We start from the raw sequence: 19,969 nt of genomic DNA on the forward strand, positions 1-19,969 counted from the left end.
TGAAAAACGAGTTTTAATGACTCCAACCTAAGTGTATGTAAACTTCCGACTTCAACAGTACAAATTACCTCGACTAACCTGCACCCCTGCACATTGACTTGGTACCGGTACTCCTGTATATAGCCTCGTTATTTTATTGTGTTACAATTAAAAAGTATTTTTTTGTTTATTTAGTAAATATTTTCCTAACAATTTCTTGAACTGCACTGTTGGTTAAGGGCTTGTAAGTAAGCATTTCACGGTAAGGTGAATTCTGTTGTACTCTGCGCATGTGACATAAAATTTGTTTTGATAAACTGGGCATGTCAAATCTAGTGTGATGGCTTGAGGGGATGAAATGAAGAAGCATTTCTGGAATGATCACTACCGCACTAAATAGGCCCCTTTCAATGTCAATCCGTCACCAGCTAACATGTACTCAATCTGCTTCCATCTTCCCCTCTAGTTCCCACTCCCTCAGGTGTGAAAATCTCAAAAGGATTGTGTAGGTGAAAACAGTCAAGTGGAAGTTCCACTTTGCCTACTGAAGAGCTAGGCCAGAGGAGCCATCACCATACTGCTTACACATATCCAGTCCCTTCAGGTAGTTTAAAACAGCGAATGGGCGAATGAGCATAATGGAAGCAAGACAAATCTGTGAGGGACTGGGGGGGTGATATTTGAGTTTCATACACCTCCAGAGCACCAGCTTCAAGACTAGTATTTGCTGCCAAAACTGGAAGAAGCACCAGTGAGCTGAGCCTGAGGTCACACTGACTTCCCTTCCTACTGGAGCAGACTCAAATACATTCCTGCCCCGGTCTCAAAACACACACGCATACAGGCAGAGGCTCTGTGCACGTTTGTCTTTCCATGGTTGCAGAGGCCCAAACAAAAAGGGAGTCAATGTCAGTGGGAGACTGGTGCATGTGTTAGCCAGGTGCGAGTACAGTATGAGAGAACATGAGTCAGTACCTTTGTAGGCATTGAGCGAGCACGTGACTAACATAAGCACACAAGCTAAGACTATTAGACTGGCAGCACGAGGGAAAATTTCAGAAAATGTGCTCACTCCTCTAAATGTTTTAGCTCAGAAGGAAGAAAGATTTCTAGTCTGCAGTCAAAAAACAGCTCTACATTGACATCTGACCAGATCTCTACAAAGTACACACACAGAAATATTGATATGCAGAAATATATCTACACACACACACACACACACAAGCAACCACACATCAACTCCCCCCTCTCTTGTATACCATGTTGGAGTAATGCATGTCAAGACTTAACATTTCTAAATTAGACTCCATATATGGACTGCTCTGCCCATGGCTGGTCACTGTTCAACTGTGCAGACAGACTAAGCCACTACATAGCACACAGACTTGTGAGCAGGGTCACCAAGCTTGTTTTCAGGACAACCAGTAAGCTTTCCATAGCCCATGTACTGGCAAACACATACCACTAGAGGGCACTCACTCTGCATCACCAGCCCAGAGGCCTTCGTTACCACACAAAATTGACAGGGAAGTTAAGAAATTTGGAACAGACAACACTGTTGGGAATGACTTCTGGTGCCGAAATAAGTAACAGGTTTGGAATTTGACCTGTGTGTCAGGGTTGAATTCACTTTGAATTTAGTCAATTGAAATTCTGTTGAAAATACATTTAAATTAAACTCAGGAATTGACATCCCTGTTTTCAGTGTGTCCAGGAGAGAGCAGTGTTAAGCTGAAGCCTGTGGTTTTGGGTAAAGGTGGGTAATCGGCAGGCGAGGCCCAAACAGAGCCTCTTACCATATGTACCATATTCAGCTGGGCTGGTGCCTGGGTAGAAGCCTGGAGTGCCCGGTGGGACCGGGTACTGCTGAGGGGTGGCCACGTACGTTGACCGGTACTGAGGGAGAGACATGACAGAATAGTTTAGATATTATCTAAAAAGGTACATTGTAGAACGTTCCCCAAGCCCAGAGTATTACAGGCAAGCTAAAATTCAACTACAAAACAATGAGTAGGATGGAAAAGGTGCTAAGACAAGCCTGCCAACTAGTATTTGATCTAACTCATTCAACAGACACACCTATACTTTTCTTTGTCCCACACACACAAGGCAGGAAAACCTCTCTTAAGGTTTAACTTGCACCCCTCTACCTCCCTCTAACACACAGTAACAGCCATCCGTCTCTCTCTGTGGTGCTTTTAAGCACTGCACAATCAGGAAGGGACTGGAGGGTCAGCTGATCGCCTGGGGAAGGGGAGAGGGGCATTTTTCCCAGCACTGGCTCCATAGAGCGGAGGCCAGACTCAGCAGAATCTGTCCCTGAGCCAGGGGGTCACCAGACCACTCCATGTGGGGCCTCCCTCACAGACGGGGAGGGGGACTGCCTTGCTAGTTGCTACCAGACCTGGTTTCAAAAAGCATTTCCTTTCTTTCCAAATTCCATAGCTGGGTTTGATTGAGCTTGCCTGGTGCAAAGGAACAGTCCCAAAAGGTATAGTGAATGTCTGAGTAAAGAGAATGACAGTGGCCTAGTATAGATGGAGCACCATGGTGGAAGGGGCGGGGTGAAGTTACCTGTCCGGGTATGAAGTAGGCGGGGCCCTGTTGGTTGGGGAAGGGGATCTGCTGTGAGGGGATCATCATCATCTGTTGGCCCGGCTGGTAGACGTGTGTGGGCGCCACAGGCCTTGGCGTGCTGCTGGGGGGCACCCGGGGGGCATTGCTGGGCAGACTGGGCCGGCTGTAGTACGGCTGGAGAGAGGAAGGAGGAGGAGGAGAGAGGAGCAAGTTATGGAAAAGTCCTCTTTAGTAAAGAACATTCAACAATTAAAACGTTAAAGAGGACTATTATATTTCCCCTTGCCATTCCTTATGGCAGTTAATACTACAACAATTTTAACAGTCTGTTCTGACACTTTAACAGCATATTCATGAAGGCAGAATCCAAACTGCTAAAAACCAAATAAGACTAGAATGTTCTGTGTTGCTTCATTTACATTCTGATGCTTCTCTTTAGGCAAAACTAAAGCCCAAAAAATGATGGCAGGACCACAGGCACGAACACTGCCAACTACAGACAGACCGACTCCTCTGGAAAAATAAAGAGGAGAAGTGTTACCTGCAGTGACCTGAATCCTCCCTTCACCAGCACATCCCACAGACACCACGTGAATGCACACGGACGCAAGAGAGGGGGCATGAGAAAGGGGGGAGAGAGGACATGAGAAAGGGGGGAGAGGGGGCATGAGAAAGGGGGGAGAGGGGGCATGAGAAAGGGGGGAGAGGGCATGAGAAAGGGGGGAGAGGGCATGAGAAAGGGGGGAGAGAGGGCATGAGAAAGGGGGGAGAGAGGGCATGAGAAAGAGGGGAGAGAGGGCATGAGAAAGGGGGGAGAGAGGGCATGAGAAAGGGGGGAGAGAGGGCATGAGAAAGGGGGGAGAGAGGGCATGAGAAAGGGGGGAGAGGGCATGAGAAAGGGGGGAGAGGGCATGAGAAAGGGGGGAGAGGGGGCATGAGAAAGGGGGGAGAGGGGGCATGAGAAAGGGGGGAGAGGGGGCATGAGAAAGGGGGGAGAGGGGGCATGAGAAAGGGGGGAGAGGGGGCATGAGAAAGGGGGGAGAGGGGGCATGAGAAAGGGGGGATGAGAAAGGGGGAGAGGGGGCATGAGAAAGGGGGGATGAGAAAGGGGGAGAGGGGGCATGAGACAGGGGGAATGAGAAAGGGGGAGAGGGCATGAGAAAGGGGGAGAGAGAATGAGAGAGCAGCAGTCAGTTGATAGAAAGCAGAGAACCTATACCCACAGTAGTGAATTAACAAGCAGAATGCATCCCTAGTCCTTTAAAAATGCAGGTGTGTGAGCAACTGTGTCCATGCGCAAAGCTAACATAGAACACTGAGTCGGTGTGTGTGTGTGTCAGGGTTTCCGTTAGGAAAATGTGGCGCCGGACATTAGGCTGTTTTACATTTTATTTACCAGACCAATATGCTTTGGGTGCATAACCTGATTAGGGCATCCACCCACTATGCTCAGAATGACAAAAATCACATTTAGTATATGGTAATTCATATTAACAGAACATGCAAGTGGAGAATCTTACTGAATTCTGATGTGCACTTTAAACATGTTAGAATAACTGTCTTTTCCTATTTAACTTTTCCTCAGCCAGCAAGAAGAGTAACAAACAGCAAAATCACTAGTCTGTCAATCAAGAGTAGAAAGGTTTGTACTTATTTTATTGGTCAGCTTGTTGAGAAATAAATACAGTGCCTTGCGAAAGTATTCGGCCCCCTTGAACTTTGCGACCTTTTGCCACATTTCAGGCTTCAAACATAAAGATATAAAACTGTATTTTTTTGTGAAGAATCAACAACAAGTGGGACACAATCATGAAGTGGAACGGCATTTATTGGATATTTCGAACTTTTTAACAAATCAAAAACTGAAAAATTGGGCGTGCAAAATAATTCAGCCCCCTTAAGTTAAATACTTTGTAGCGCCACCTTTTGCTGCGATTACAGCTGTAAGTCGCTTGGGGTATGTCTCTATCAGTTTTGCACATCGAGAGACTGACATTTTTTCCCATTCCTCCTTGCAAAACAGCTTGAGCTCAGTGAGGTTGGATGGAAAGCATTTGTGAACAGCAGTTTTCAGTTCTTTCCACAGATTCTCGATTTGATTCAGGTCTGGACTTTGACTTGGCCATTCTAACACCTAGATATGTTTATTTTTGAACCATTCCATTGTAGATTTTGCTTTATGTTTTGGATCATTGTCTTGTTGGAAGACAAATCTCCGTCCCAGTCTCAGGTCTTTTGCAGACTCCATCAGGTTCTTCCAGAATGGTCCTGTATTTGGCTCCATCCATCTTCCCATCAATTTTAACCATCTTCCCTGTCCCTGCTGAAGAAAAGCAGGCCCAAACCATGATGCTGCCACCACCATGTTTGACATTGGGGATGGTGTGTTCAGGGTGATGAGCTGTGTTGCTTTTACGCCAAACATAACGTTTTGCATTGTTGCCAAAAAGTTCAATTTTGGTTTCATCTGACCAGAGCACCTTCTTCCACATGTTTGGTGTGTCTCCCAGGTGGCTTGTGGCAAACTTTAAACAACACTTTTTATGGATATCTTTAAGAAATGGCTTTCTTCTTGCCACTCTTCCATAAAGGCCAGATTTGTGCAATATACGACTGATTGTTGTCCTATGGACAGAGTCTCCCACCTCAGCTGTAGATCTCTGCAGTTCATCCAGAGTGATCATGGGCCTCTTGGCTGCATCTCTGATCAGTCTTCTCCTTGTATGAGCTGAAAGTTTAGAGGGACGGCCAGGTCTTGGTAGATTTGCAGTGGTCTGATACTCCTTCCATTTCAATATTATCGCTTGCACAGTGCTCCTTGGGATGTTTAAAGCTTGGGAAATCTTTTTGTATCCAAATCCGGCTTTAAACTTCTTCACAACAGTATCTCGGACCTGCCTGGTGTGTTCCTTGTTCTTCATGATGCTCTCTGCGCTTTTAACGGACCTCTGAGACTATCACAGTGCAGGTGCATTTATACAGAGACTTGATTACACACAGGTGGATTGTATTTATCATCATTAGTAATTTAGGTCAACATTGGATCATTCAGAGATCCTCACTGAACTTCTGGAGAGAGTTTGCTGCACTGAAAGTAAAGGGGCTGAATAATTTTGCATGCCCAGTTCAGTTTTTGATTTGTTAAAAAAGTTTGAAATATCCAATAAATGTCGTTCCACTTCATGATTGTGTCCCACTTGTTGTTGATTCTTCCTGAAATGTGGCAAAAGGTCGCAAAGTTCAAGGGGGCCGAATACTTTCGCAAGGCACTGTAGCCTATTCCAAACAGACTCATACAACCAGTAGGCTATATAAAAAGGCTACATTAAAAAAATAAAAACAGAAAGCAATGAGTCTGAGGCAACAGATCAGAACTTTTAGCTTAAAATGTTGATAAAATATTATTTCTTCACATTATAAGCGCAGCAATGCACACAATGCAGTCGGGAATTAACCAGAAACGATAGTTGTTAAAAGGGCACAGCATATGCGAGCACTTTCATGTGACAAAAATGAACATGTCAAAAAGGAGAGGAGATCTAATAGGCTACTTTGAAGCAAGGTAAGAAATGCCTCAATGTACTGAACTAAAATATAAACGCAATATGTAAAGTGTGGTCCCGTGTTTCATGAGCTGAAATATTTTGTGAAGAAATGTGTTTAGATCCCTGTTCGTGAACATTTTTCCTTTACCAAAACAATCCATCCACCTGACAGGTGAGGAATATCAAGAAGCTGATTAAACAGCATGATCATTACACAGGTACATCTTGTGCTGGGGACAATAAAAGGCAACTAACATGTGCAGTTGTCACACAACAATACCACAGATGTCTCAAGTTCAGGGAGCCTGCAATTGGCATGCTGACTGCAGCAATGTCCTCCAAAGCTGTTGCCAGATGATTGAATGTTAATTTCTCTACCATAAGCCGCAACCAACTTCGTTTTAGAGAAATTATGTCCAACCGGCCTCACAACCGCAGACCACGAGTAACCACGCCAGCCCAGCATCTCCGCATCTGGCTTCTTCATCTGCGGGATCGTCTGAGACAAGCCACCCGGACAGCTGATGAAACTGTGGGTTTGAGCAAACCGAAGAATTTCTGCACAAACTGTCAGAAACCATCTCAGGGAAGCTCATCTGTGTGCTTGTTGTCCTCACCAGGGTCTTGACCTGACTGCAGTTCGGACTGAACCGACTTCAGTGGGCAAATGCTCAACTTCGATGGCCACTTGCTCGCTAGAGAAGTGTGCTCATCACAGATGAATCCCGGTTTCAAATGTACCGGGCTGATGGCAGGCAGCGTGTATGGCGTCAGGTGGGCAAGCGGTTTGCTGATGTCAATGTTGTGAACATGGTGGCGGTGGGGTTAAGGTATGGGCAGGCATAAGTTACAGACAACTTACACGATTGCATTTTATTGATGGCAATTTTAAATGCACAGAGATACCGTGTCGAGATCCATACCAGATAGTGACTGGCTTTCTGATCCCCATCCATACTTATATTTATTGTTTAAATGTTAAGGTATCTGTGACCAAACTCATAGATTAGGGCCTAACTGATTTCCTTATATGAACTAACTCAATTAAATCTTTGAAATTGTTTCATGTTATATTTTTGTTCAGTGTATGTATTAAAACGTTTAGGTTTCAAACAATTAAGTATATGTCTTCAAAAAGCAAGTTGCCTCCAGCTCATTGCAAAGTGGTGTGTGACGCGCTGATGAAGTCTGCCTTATGTTGCAGTTTGATGCCGCCTTCAAAACAACTTGGAACGGGGAAATCTCTGACTTCAGTGTGTTCAAGACAACTGGGGGGGGGGAATTGCTCAGACTGGGAAAATCGTTTTGAACAGTTATCAAACTCGGGCCTCTTTCTAGAGCTCCGACTTTCCGACCTGAAAATTGCTAACGTCATGATTTGGCCTTCCAGAATTCCCAGTTGTCTTGAAAGCACCACAAGATGCTGCAGGAGCAGCTCTTGTGCTGTTCGACAGATGATTTTCTACTCAAAGGCTCTGTATCTGTATGCGTGTAATAAATAAGATACATAATGAATATAATGTACACACAGGCCAATTTAATTCCACTAAATGTTGCAAATTAGCCTACAAACCGATAAGCTTGAGCAGTCAAACGTATTTCCATCATTGAATAGCCTAAAAAGCATTATTTCGCACATATTTTTTTTCTCCCGCTGGACAATTGTCTGGAGCCAATTTAATTTATCCGCTTATTTATTTATTTTTTACGTTTAATATGTAAATTGGACAAAAGCTAATAATTACCCGCTAAGGGAAATCCTGGTGTGTGAACATGACAAGTTCCGAATGAATGAGGGATCCCAGAATACTTTTGGAATAGGATTCTACAGCAGATTCAATCTCTTAGCCTACCAAAATAAACATGTGTAGGTTTTACAACATTCAGTGCTCAAAAACAGTTTAGAAAGACAGGAAATGCAAGTATAGAGAGAACTCTACACTGTCCCCTATTTCAACCCAGCCCACCCAAGTCCCTGGTTAGGCTGTTAGTACCTGTTGGTGTAAAGCACGGGGCCCGGGGGCAAACTAGAAAAGAAGAGCAAGACAGGTCACAGGTCAGAGGTTAATAGGACACCAGCTGGAGAGCAGCAGATACAACCCTCCTCCACAAACACACAGAGTGAGAGATAGGCAGGCATGGAGCAGGGCTCAACAAGAGGATTCAGAACACTATACAGGTCTCATCTGAGAGAATGTTACTGCTAGAAGGCAAAATCAATGACAGGTTGGAGTGTGGAACGTACACTCACTGAACACTAAACAGTAAGAGATGGTATCAAGAGGAAAGAATGAGAGTTTACACGTAGCACGATTATGGCTGTCATGACATTTCGTCAGCCTGTGATTGTTGACCGTTAATTAACAAACACATTTAGCATCTCCTGGCTTCCAAAGCCACTGACGCAGACCTTTGGAATATTTACATTTTTAAAAAGTCTAATAAATCCATTTAATATAGCCCTCACCTTCTAAAAAATCCAATATTTATTTAATACAGGTCTAAAGAAACATGAAGAAAATGTGTCCATTTCAGAAGAACAGAATAGCATACTCTGAGTTGTCCTTATATTAGGTCCTGATCTGGATATGTCATATGGCTGTGGGATACCCTAGTTCATTTAGCAGACAAGATTTGCTTAGAGTTCCATGGCATTATTATATAGTATGAAGAACACAATTGAACAAAGCTGAATAAAATAAAGGCTATTTTCTCCAAAAGATTTGAGGGAGTGCGCACATGCGGCTATTCTGTGTTGAGTGTTTAACAAAGAAATGGGTACTCCTATATGCTTCATTTAGAGTTAGTTATGTACCTTTAGTTCTACAAACGTTGGGCTATATGTATAGATTATTAATACATTGGCTGCATGATGCGACTAATGATGATTTGAAAAAAGGTCACGTGAAAAGGCATGAGCTCTGCTTTGTTTTTTGGTGCGGGCTGTACACAGCTCATCAGTCTCTCATTCACAATTTGACAAGCAATTGATAATGTCTCCAACTTCTCGGCGGCATGGCCTTTGTGTGGCTGTAATGCTCTCTACAAAAATCTATGCCTTTTGCGGCCAGTGGCCATTGTGCCTTTGGGCTAAATATAATAATGATAATTCCCTTCTCCCTGACTGCTGCATGCTCCGAAGCACCTCTCACTCACATGGCTCTCCAGCACGTGATCGGGCCTTTCTCACAGGTTACAAGTGACGCAACTGCGCGCATCCTTCTGCAATTCCGAGGTGCATATTAAAGAAGAACTGTCCACATTTACTTCTTGTCAGCCAACAAGATGAGTAGGCCTAACAAACAGCAAAAGCACGAGCCTATGTCAATCTAATATCCCCCATAGTACAAAAGTTGTCCTATTCTATTCTGTTGCGAAAAATAAATAAGTCTGGGACAGTTGTGGTATGCGATAGATCCCAAATTAATACAACCCCTAGCGTCAATAAATATTTTTTTACAGAATGGGGCTGACAACTTTTCAGAACGTAGCTTAAAATGTTGATAAACTATTAGGCTATTTCTTCACATTATAAGCACAGCAATGTTCCATTGGAGGGAAAACACCATTATCAAAAGTGACCGCAAATGCGATGACGTATGTAATGCTTTTATTATAAAAAGGTGTATGTTTATGGTAAAAATTCACTCAATTTTAAACTCAACCGCTGCTTATTTATGCCAGTTAGGCTCTACACGACTTGTGAAGAGGGATTAATGTGCTTAATTTTAAGAAGTTATTTGACCACTTTAGTTGTGATACAAACCTTATTAAAACATATAGGCCTATGGGCTAGGCTACATGAGGTGCGCGCGCAACTCTGGTTCGAAAAAGTCAAAATTATATATAAGAAGTTTGTTTTGATTTATAAAGTACCATTATCATGCACCCGTCTCGGAACAGGGGTGGGGGTGTGGGGAAATACATGTAATCGATGCACTTAAATAGCAAATGGAGGAGGCTTTTCCCGTGGTACATTTTCAAGCCAGCCAGGTAGACTATACTTCTATTTTAAAGAAAAGCCATGTGCTTAATATTAGGAAAGTTGAGAAATACATTTGAGAGGCCTATCCTATTGAAAGCTGATGGGATCCTCCTATTTTTAAGAGGCCATCACTCTGTTTTCTCATGCAATTGCACAGCCTATAGAAATGTTGCACAACATGAAATGTTACAGCACTGAGTAACATGCAGTTAGCAAGTTTGGTAGGCTACTAATGACCATCTGGAGCATCAGAGCTTGGAGAAGCCTAATTACTAAACAGTCACTTGGAATTTGACTGCCTTCATGACTGTTGACCGCCGTTGTGGATGTAATACGGTCACAACAGCCCTAAGCAGGATCTACATTCCTACCAATAGATTAAGATACTGCACTAGGGACTAAATGAAGCTGTGGGGTGACGGAGGGCGAACCTGTCGGTGCTGTGGTGCTGGGTTCATTTGTGGAGGTGGGGTTGCAAAGACAACAGAGGGGGGTTGTCCAGGAGGGAAGGTGGCCTGTGAAAGGGAGAGGAAAAGAGGGGAGAGACTGTGATCAACAATATGGTTACTGATTGGAGAAACAACCATGAGACAAGATTGAAGCTCCAATTAAAACAAACAGTAGATTCCCGTTACCTGTTGGATTCCGGGGGAGGGGGCAGGGTGGGTGGCAGAGGGGGGTCCCGTTATAGGCTGTGATGCTTTATTCATTTCATGTGGTTCTGCATGGGCGCACTCGGACCTGTACAGAAATCTGAGAGGAGGAAGAGTGTGGAGGAGGTGAAGAGAGAATCAGGGATAGACTATGAGAGAGAGAGAGAATGGTGTTTAGGCGTTGTTGACCAGCACTCACACTTTGAACCGTGTTTAGTCCCAGGAATGGGAGCAGGGCTCGGTGGTGTGCCAATGTGGTGGTCGTCTGTCCTCTGATCGCCCTGTCAGATAGAGAGAGAGAAAGAGAGGTCAGATTGGATTCATAACTGAGATGACAGAGACAATGGTTTGGTACACATGGGATACAATTCTATTCCCCATGAGACAGGCATATTGTCAGGGAGATCACAATACGATTTCACAATCCTATATGTAGGTTAGTGCGATTCAATACTGCGATTTGATGTTCCAAACATACCTATTGCTCACTATATGTCTGCTGCAGAGCATGAGAAAATGAGTTTTGATCAGTCATGAAAATAAGTGTTGAAAACATGTTGACTCACTATTTTTTTTAAAGACAGAACAAGCTATATGATTAAAAATACCGGCATTGGCACAGGTACAGCCAACGAGAATTAGACAGGGTTTATTCTGGTTCAGAAATGGTGCTTGGGTGGTGGGCGTGGCCATTGGAGTGGTCGCTACCCGAACATTTGAGGCCCTTCTGTTGTCCGCAGTGACAAAATGCAGCCGTTTAAAACCTAATTTCCTACAATTCCACAAGTCAGAAAAAAACGTGCAGTTTTAAAGCCAATTTCCTGCAATTCTACACATTTCGCCATGACTTACCCTAGCCGAGTGACACAAACACAACAAAATTAATGGAGGCCCCAGGGCACGACAAAAATACTAATGAATGTGGTTCATTTGTGATTACTATTTTTAAGAACTAACAAACTCAGTAAAAAAAGAAACGTACTCTTTCTAAGTTTACTTTCAGCAAACTTCACATGGTGTAAATATTTGTATGAACATAAGATTCAACAACTGAGACATGAGCTGAACAAGTTCCACAGACATGTGACTAACAGAAATGGAATAATGTGTCCCTGAGCAAAGTGCGAGTCAAAATCAAAAGTAACAGTCAGTATCTGGTGTGGCCACCAGCTGCATTAAGTTCTGCAGTGCATCTCCTACTCATGTACTGCACCAGATTTGCCAGTTCTTGCTGTGAGATGTTACCCCACTCTTCCACCAAGGCACTTGCAAGTTCCCAGATATTTCTGGGGGGAATGAACCTAGCCCTTACCCTCCAATCCAACAGGTCACAGACGTGCTCAATGGGATTGAGATCCGGGCTCTTCACTGGCCATGGCAGAACACTGGCATTCCTGTCTTGCAGGAAATCACTCACAGAACGAGCAGTATGGCTGGTGGCATTGTCATGCTGGAGGGTCATGTCAGGATGTGCCTGCAGGTACCACATGGGGAAGGAGGATGTCTTCCCTGTAACACACAGCGTTGAGATTGAGCTTGTTGTCATTGCAGGCAGTCCAATGATACTGTGGCACACCGCCCCAGACCGCGACGGATTCTCCACCTCCAAATCGATCCCACTCCAGAGTACAGGCCTCAGTGTAACGTTCATTCCTTCGACAATAAACGCAAACCCGACCGCCACCCCTGGTGAGACAAAAACATGACTCGTCAGCGAAGAGCACTTTTTGCCAGTCCTGTCTGGTCCAGTGACGGTGGGTTTGTGCCCATAGGCGACGCTGTTGCCGGTGATGTCTGGTGAGGACCTGCCTTACAACAGGCCAACATGCCCCCAGTCCAGCCTCTCTCAGCCTATTGCGGACAGTCTGAGCACTGATGGAGGGATTGTGCGTTCCTGGTGTAACTCGGGCAGTTGTTGTTGCCATCCTGTACCTGTCCCCCAAGTGTGATGTTCAGATGTACCGATCCTGTGCAGGTGTTGTTACACGTGGTCTGCCACTGCGAGGATGATCAGCTGTCCGTCCTGTCTCCCTGTAGCGCTGTCTTAGGCGTCTCACAATACAGTCTCGCAATTTATTGCCCTGACCACATCTGCAGTGCTCATGTCTCATTGCAGCATGCCTAAGGCACGTTCACACATATGAGCAGGGACCTGGACATCTTTCTTTTGGTGTTTTCAGAGTCAGTGGAAAGGCCTCTTTAGTGTCCTAAGTTTTCATAACTGACATTAATTGCCTACCGTCTGTAAGCTGTTAGTGTCTTCACGACTTTTCCACGGGTGCATATTCATTCATTGTTTATAATTCATTGAACAAGCATGGGAAACAGTGTTTAGACCCTTTTACAATGAAAATCTGAAGTTATTTGGATTTTTACGAATTATCTTTGAAAGACAGGGTCCTGAAAAATTGACGTTTTTTGTTGTTGCTGAGTTGATATAGGTCCATTATCTTTTCTACATACTTTAAATCTTGTTTTAGTCATTTAAGTTCAAACTGAAAACATTTTTCCAGCCCGAAAAATGATATGTATATATGTATGTAAACACACAGTGCCTTCAGAAAGTACTTTTCCCACATTGTTAGATTACAGCTTTATTCTAAAATGTGTTAAATTGTTATTTTTCCTCATCAATCTACACACAATACGCCATAGGTAAAGAAGAAAAACAATTTAGTTTTTCATTTTCAACAGGACAATGACCCAAAACACCTCCAGGCTGCTTAAGGGCTATTTGACCAAGAAGAGTGATGGAGTGCTGCATCAGATGACCTGGCCTCCACAATCACCAGACCTTAACCCAATTGACATGGTTTGGGACGAGTTGGACCGCAGAGTGAAGGAAAAGCAGCCAACAAATGCTTAGCATATGTGGGATGTCCTTCAAGACTGTTGGAAAAGCATTCCTCATAAAGCTGGTTGAGAGAATGCCAAGGGTGTGCAATGATGTCATCAAGGCAAGGGATGGCTAATTAAAATATATTTTGAATGTGTCATGTGTTATTTCATTGTTTTGATGTATTCACTATTATTCTAAAATGTAGAAAATAGTCAAAATAAAGAACCCTTGAATGAGCAGGTGTGTCCAAACTTGACTGGTACTGAACACAGTGCCTTCAGGAAAGTATTCAGACTCCTTGACTATTATGTTGTTACGCTACAGCTATCTAAAGTTGATTAAATAGTTTTCTTGATGTTGCCACCACCATGCTTCACCGTAGGGACGGTGCCAGGTTTCCTCCCGACGTGACGCTTGGCATTCTGGCCAAAGAGTTCAATCTTGGTTTCATCAGACCAGAGAATCTTGTTTCCCATGGTCAGAGTCTATTAGGTGCTTTTTGGCAAACTCCAAGCGTGCTGTCATGAGCCTTTTACTGAGAAGTGACTTCGTCTGGCCACTGTACCATAAAGGCCTGATTGGTGGAGTGCTGCAGAGATGGTTGTACTTCTGGAAGGTTCTCCCATCTCCAAAGAGGAATCCTGTCTGAGGGACCATTGGGTTCTTGGTCACCTCCCTGAACAACGCCCTTCTCCCCAGATTACTCAGTTTGGCCAGGTCTAGGAAGAGTCTTGGTGGTTCCAAACTTCTTCAATTTAAGAATGATGGCCACTGTGTTCTTCAGAACCTTCAATGCTGCAGAAATGTTTTGGTACCCTTCCCCAGATCTGTGCCTCGACTCGCAATCCTGTCTCGGAGCTCTACGAACTCCTTCGACCTCATGGCTTGGTTTTTGCTCTGACATGCACTGTCAACTGTGGGACCGTATTTTGACAGGTGTTTGCCTTTCCAAATCATGTGCCATCAACTGAATTTACCACAGGAAGACTCCAATCAAGTTGTAGAAACATCATGGATGATCAATGGAAACAGGAGCTCAATTTGCAGTCTTATAGCAAAGGCTCTGAATACTTCGGTAAATAAGGTATCCGTTTAAAAAATATATATCTGAAAAACGTTTTTCGCTTTGCCTTTATGGGTTAGTGTGTGTGGGTTGATGAGGATTTTTTTTTATTTAATACATTTTTAAATAAGAATAACATAATAAAATGTGGAAAAGGGGAAGAGGTCTGAATATGTTCCAGTATACGCATGGACACGATTATTATTATTTATTTTGTAAATGTTTAGACATAGGAGACCCACCCAAGACTTTTCTATGCATAAAAACCCCTGGCAGTTTTAGCTATCTAGCATTTAATTGCTTTACAAATCCATACTTGGAGTTAAAGTATTGATATAATATCATCCAAAATAATATTGCAATATATAACTTGATTTTTTTGCGCCGCATCACTACTATTGTCCCAATAGAATATGTTGGGTTTCATCTAACGGCCATTCACTCTTGAATTAACAGTAGACACACACCCTCTCTGTCTCAGCCACACACAAAGAGCAGTTGGGAAAAGCCCTGTGTTTTCTAAGGGAAATTACACTTCTGGCAGGTGAAAGAAGCCAAAATAAAACACTGACTACAAGACAGAGAAGAAAAGCACACTAAAACAAACCCAGCACCTTTCAAATGGACAGGTGGAACAGCAAAATTAAAGAAATGTTGAAATAGACATTTTCCACTAGCACTACGACACCCTCAGACCGGTGGGGGAGTTAGAAAGGAAATGGCAATGAGAGGTTGTGGTTGGTTAAGGTCAGAGAGAGAGTGAGTTGGTGCTGAGTTGACACTCCGGAGCTGAGTTGACACTCCGTTGACACAGTCTACGCAAAATAAGCCAACAAGGGTCAGTTTGAGTCAAGTTCCAAAAATTCAGCCGCACAAATGTATGTAGAACTACGTAGTGAAGCAAACGGACCTCCATCGCCTTAGTTTGCGTAGACTGTGTAGAGCCTTTTGGAGGGTCTCCCTGTGCTCACCCTGACGCACTCAAACTGACAGCAAGACACCTAATGAAAAACTGATTCACCCTGAGGGGAAGAGACCTATGTTTTTGGCCACACCCTATAGCTGAAGCCTAAAACGGTTCCCTCTGAAAGGATGAGGGAGCACTTCACATACATGAAGGATTCAGTTGAGTTCCTTGATGAGCAAACAGTCATGGCCATATATCTCAATCACCTCCTATTCCAACAGCATTAACTGTGTGCATACTAAATAAAATCAGTATATATCCTACTCCCGCAGCAATAGTGCTGCAGTGCAGAACTGACCAGGCAGGATAGCCCAAGGGAGAAGGGGTTGAAGGGAGGGGGATGTGTGAAACCCAGCCGAGACCACACCCACCAGTTCCAGTCATCCAGCTGGCCTGACAGGCAGCAGAGGGGGATGAATGTGTATGTATGGGGCGGGGACGTTCATTTTCAACCACCAATGCAACAGAGACCGATGCATAATCCCAACACGGACCCCATGACCTAGTGTGGGTGGGAGCAGAGGCCTAAAACACAGGCTGTTGCCATAACAAAGCAGAAAAGGTGTGTGTGTTTACCTATGTACTAGTGAATTATATTATTTTAGGTGTTAGTCTGTGTGAATGGTAGTATCATGGGAAGTTTAGTGTTTGTTATGCAGTCTCAAACAAAAAGAGAGTGCTGAAGGGAATGACTAAACAGTGGCATCTACATGTCATGTTCGTAACGTTTGAATTACTAGCCTCTGATTCTCAGACATTGTTCACATATAACATAGCCTACCCGATAGTCGACCTTAAAAGCACTGTACTGCCTGGATGGCCATGCAAACACACTAGATGTGATGACCTCTGAAATGTCTGTTCAACTCGAAAGCTAGGTAACTGAACAGTACCAGCCAGGTCAATGGGCCGATGGCAGTGCAAAAAAAGTAATGCATTTCTGTGGTGGAAAGGAAGGAAAAAGGACACCTGTCAAGACTGCACGTGTAGCTACTGCCAAATAATGTTTATATGTAACCCATAGCTTAATATAACAAGCCTTACAGGGGACATCAGGGGCCAATTATTTCTAAAGTATTGTGGTGTGTCATGCCCTAAAAAGAAATACCATTCCAATCACTACCCATCTGCCAGATCCCATCCCAGAGAGCATTTCAAATTGAAATGTGATAAAGAACAACTTCACATCTGTGGGACAGAATTGAATGACAGTGTCCTCTGTATATTAGATTTGTATGATCTGAACATTGCAGGTGAGTGACCTCATTCCCAACACCGGGGCTTCCTAACCCTTTTCACCCAGGACCAGACAGGTTCTAGTCAATGACCATACACTTGGCAAGCTACATCAGTTATTTGTTATTGATTATCATCACAATTCCACCACTACTGTTGTTATTTACAATAGCTGTAATTCAAGATGAGAGCCAAAGCTATTCAGAGAAAGGCATTTGGTAGAGGACTAATTAATAATGGGGTAAATCTGGGATCATGGCTCGCCTGCTTCCTCAAGGCTCACGAGCTGGCTCTGAAGCGGCATCCATTTTGAGCCGAGGTTCTCAGCCAAGTTCACGTGTCGGTAATCGCCGTATATCAGTAATCGCTTCTCTAATGCAGATGCTACTACAACAGAAAGACATCTTACCAGACACCCCTGCGGACAGAATAGTTGTGCAGTCAAACAAAGTATTTGAGCTAATGCCAAATGTATTATTCCCTACGCTACATTAGCATTAGAAGCCATACACCGGTCATTTTTCAGTCACGCAAAACATACATAGCTACAAATTCACGGGACAACAAACAAGGCAGACCTGACGACTGTCACACAATAAACATTCATATTGCTAGCCACATGCATGCAGTCTACGGATAGTGGATAACTTTCAAACCCTCAGTTCTGACAAGCTCCGGTAACGTGAGACGATAAGGCGTGTAGGATTGCTTTGCTGTGCGGCGCCATGTTGCTCCAACAGCCTCCTCGGTCGTCACTAGTTACCACAGCCACAAAGTCATAAACCCCGCCCATTTCTACATTTTACCCAAACCACACTGCTAATCTTTTTATTTTATTTAACTAGGCAAGTCAGTTAAGAACAAATTCCTATTTACATTGACGGCCTACTAAGAAACAGTGGGTTAACTGCCTTGTTCAGGGACAGAACGAAAGATGTTTACTCTGTCAGCTCGGGGATTCGAATCAACAACCTTTCGGTTACTGGTCCAATGCTCTAACCACTAGACTACCTCCCGCCCCGACATTATGCCTAACATTAAATTCATTTTTTAAGATACAGCCAATTCTGACTTTGAGGCTGTGCTAACTAGTGGCAAACATTTTTTCCCCCAAATCCACTTTGGAGTTCCCACGTGGGTGGATCTCCTGCTTTAGCGCGCGCAGCAAGTGTGGCACAATGCGCACACACAGCAGCCGGCTTCTTGTACTCCTCTATTCTCTTATCGGTTTTGATTTTCAAATTTGCCAACATTTATAGCAACCATAAACGGACAATGCTCAATCTGCATATAATGACATGCAGGCTAGCAAGCATGTAGCTGAGGAAAGCTCAACTCCGTTGTCTTACATCGAGGTGGATATGTAAGAAAACTGAGTTTAGCTTTCAGCTAACAAACAAGGGGTCTCCCAAATACCAAAAAGATGGTAACCAGTCTCTGGCAATTACCACCCGGAAACTGATCAGCATCTGTACCATTTCACCCGCAGGGTAGCATCCTCGATATGCTGTGTCATCCTCTTAACATTACGCATGGGATCCAAGGATAAACGAACATGCCAATGTGGATCCTACCACATTGTCCATGCATCAGCAATATGTATTCTCAGTAAACGGAGATCCCACAATATATCCCTCTGTCAAATTACAAAGGCCACAATTAAATATGTGGGGCGGCAGGTACCCTTGTGGTTAGAGCGTTTGGCCAGTAACCGAAAAGTTGCTGGTTCGAATTCCCGAGCTGACAAGGTAAAAAATATGTTGTTCTGCCCCTGAACAAGGCAGTTAACCCACTGTTCCCAGATAGTCCGTAATTGTAAATAAGAATGTGTTCTTAACTGACTTGCCTAGCTAAATAAAATGTAAAAAATATGTCGCGTTCAAAACAGCTGGTTACTCGATTTGTCCAGTGGGTCGTTTTTATCCCCGAATATCTAGTTGTCTTGACTACACTGAACTCGGAGATTTCTCCTGACTGACTACCTGATAAAAACGAGACTGGACAAATAGTTTTGAATGTCGATAATCATTTGACCTCGTTTTTTTCACCGAATTCCCAGTTGTCTTGGAAGCGCCACATAACAAGTGTTAACTAGTTACAACACCGACGTGCAGACTGGGAAGGCGACAAAATGATGCCTCCTCGACCAACTAACTACCGGTACTTCAACTATAACATTTACCACCCTTCCGAAACAAGATAGCAGTCACAGAGTGCAGTATGCTGCAAATACTGCGTCCAAAATAACAGTCGACTGCAGTTACTGCACGTTCAAAACGGCAATATTTTTTTGTAAGGAACGATTGGGTTCAATGTCCATTTCTCAAAAATAAAGAACAGATGTGTCATAAAAGTTGCTACGGAACACAAACTATTATTCACCACAAACCGAGCAAATTGTCACTTCTCATAACGTTAGCGCTAGCTGCATAGTATAAAACTGCTTACCATTAATTAGCTATACACGTTTAGAAAAGTATTAGCTAGTTAAAGGGATTCAAATGGATGTTTTTAATTCGGTATGTCAAATCTCCTGCCTTCGTCAATTCTCTTTCGTAGGCTAATGCTTATCACCTCGTAGGAAGGGGTGTCCTCTCTTTTTGGGGTGGGGGTTGGTTGGGCTAACAGGAAAAATCAGTCTGGGAGTGGAGACAGCGCAAGCCCCCATATATCGATCTACTGGGTTTAATTTCAATTTTAAAAGCGCGGATGAATGCGGATTGTCAATTTCTGTCTCACACAATTCTGAATAAGCAAATAGTATAGATGGAAATCATAACATTTACCTTTCTCTCCTTCAGTCCGCAGTCGGACGAAATGGGCGGTCCCGGAAGCCGGTAGCCAAATTCCGGTTTAATCAGTCATGTGACAGGGAGGCCGGTGTGATTGTAGCTTCTACCCGTTTTAGTTGAAAAGTCGAACCACAAACTAATGTGCAGTAGTTTTCGTGTAATATTAAAACGAATTCATACACGCACAATAAAACACTCATCACTAGCGTGGTTGCTTTTGCTCGCATGGCATGGCCAGATTGGTGTCTGTGATGTCAAGTGTGCAGTCTGAAAAGTTTATTAAGATATGTAAAACGTATCAGCTTAATATGCATTTACTTTCCTTAAATGTGT

The 19,969-nt window shown here is 43.6% G+C and overlaps 1 protein-coding gene across 15 annotated transcripts in view; it reads right to left on the reverse strand.

The window, feature by feature from the left end:
* LOC109905852 (eukaryotic translation initiation factor 4 gamma 1) overlaps positions 1-19,711 on the reverse strand; it is a 71,987-nt gene extending 52,276 nt beyond the window's left edge. For 5 of the 15 annotated variants that reach the window (XM_020503486.2, XM_031791074.1, XM_020503489.2 and 2 more), the window contains exons 1-8: positions 17,501-17,613; positions 10,939-11,020; positions 10,722-10,839; positions 10,518-10,601; positions 8,096-8,128; positions 3,098-3,118; positions 2,554-2,730; positions 1,776-1,875 (exon numbers count right to left, since the gene is read on the reverse strand). In XM_020503486.2, the coding sequence (XP_020359075.1) occupies positions 1,776-1,875; positions 2,554-2,730; positions 3,098-3,118; positions 8,096-8,128; positions 10,518-10,601; positions 10,722-10,796 (490 nt within the window). In that variant the 5' untranslated portion in view covers positions 10,797-10,839; positions 10,939-11,020; positions 17,501-17,613. Of the gene's footprint in view, positions 1-1,775; positions 1,876-2,553; positions 2,731-3,097; positions 3,119-8,095; positions 8,129-10,517; positions 10,602-10,721; positions 10,840-10,938; positions 11,021-17,500; positions 17,614-19,292; positions 19,384-19,630 lie in introns of those variants that run through there. The other 10 variants (XM_031791073.1, XM_020503490.2, XM_031791079.1 and 7 more) reach the window with 8 other exon arrangements.
* Between the last annotated feature and the right edge of the window lie 258 nt (positions 19,712-19,969).

The sequence above is a fragment of the Oncorhynchus kisutch genome, linkage group LG15 (genome assembly GCF_002021735.2).
Source record: "Oncorhynchus kisutch isolate 150728-3 linkage group LG15, Okis_V2, whole genome shotgun sequence".
In the NCBI taxonomy this organism is placed as follows: domain Eukaryota; kingdom Metazoa; phylum Chordata; class Actinopteri; order Salmoniformes; family Salmonidae; genus Oncorhynchus; species Oncorhynchus kisutch.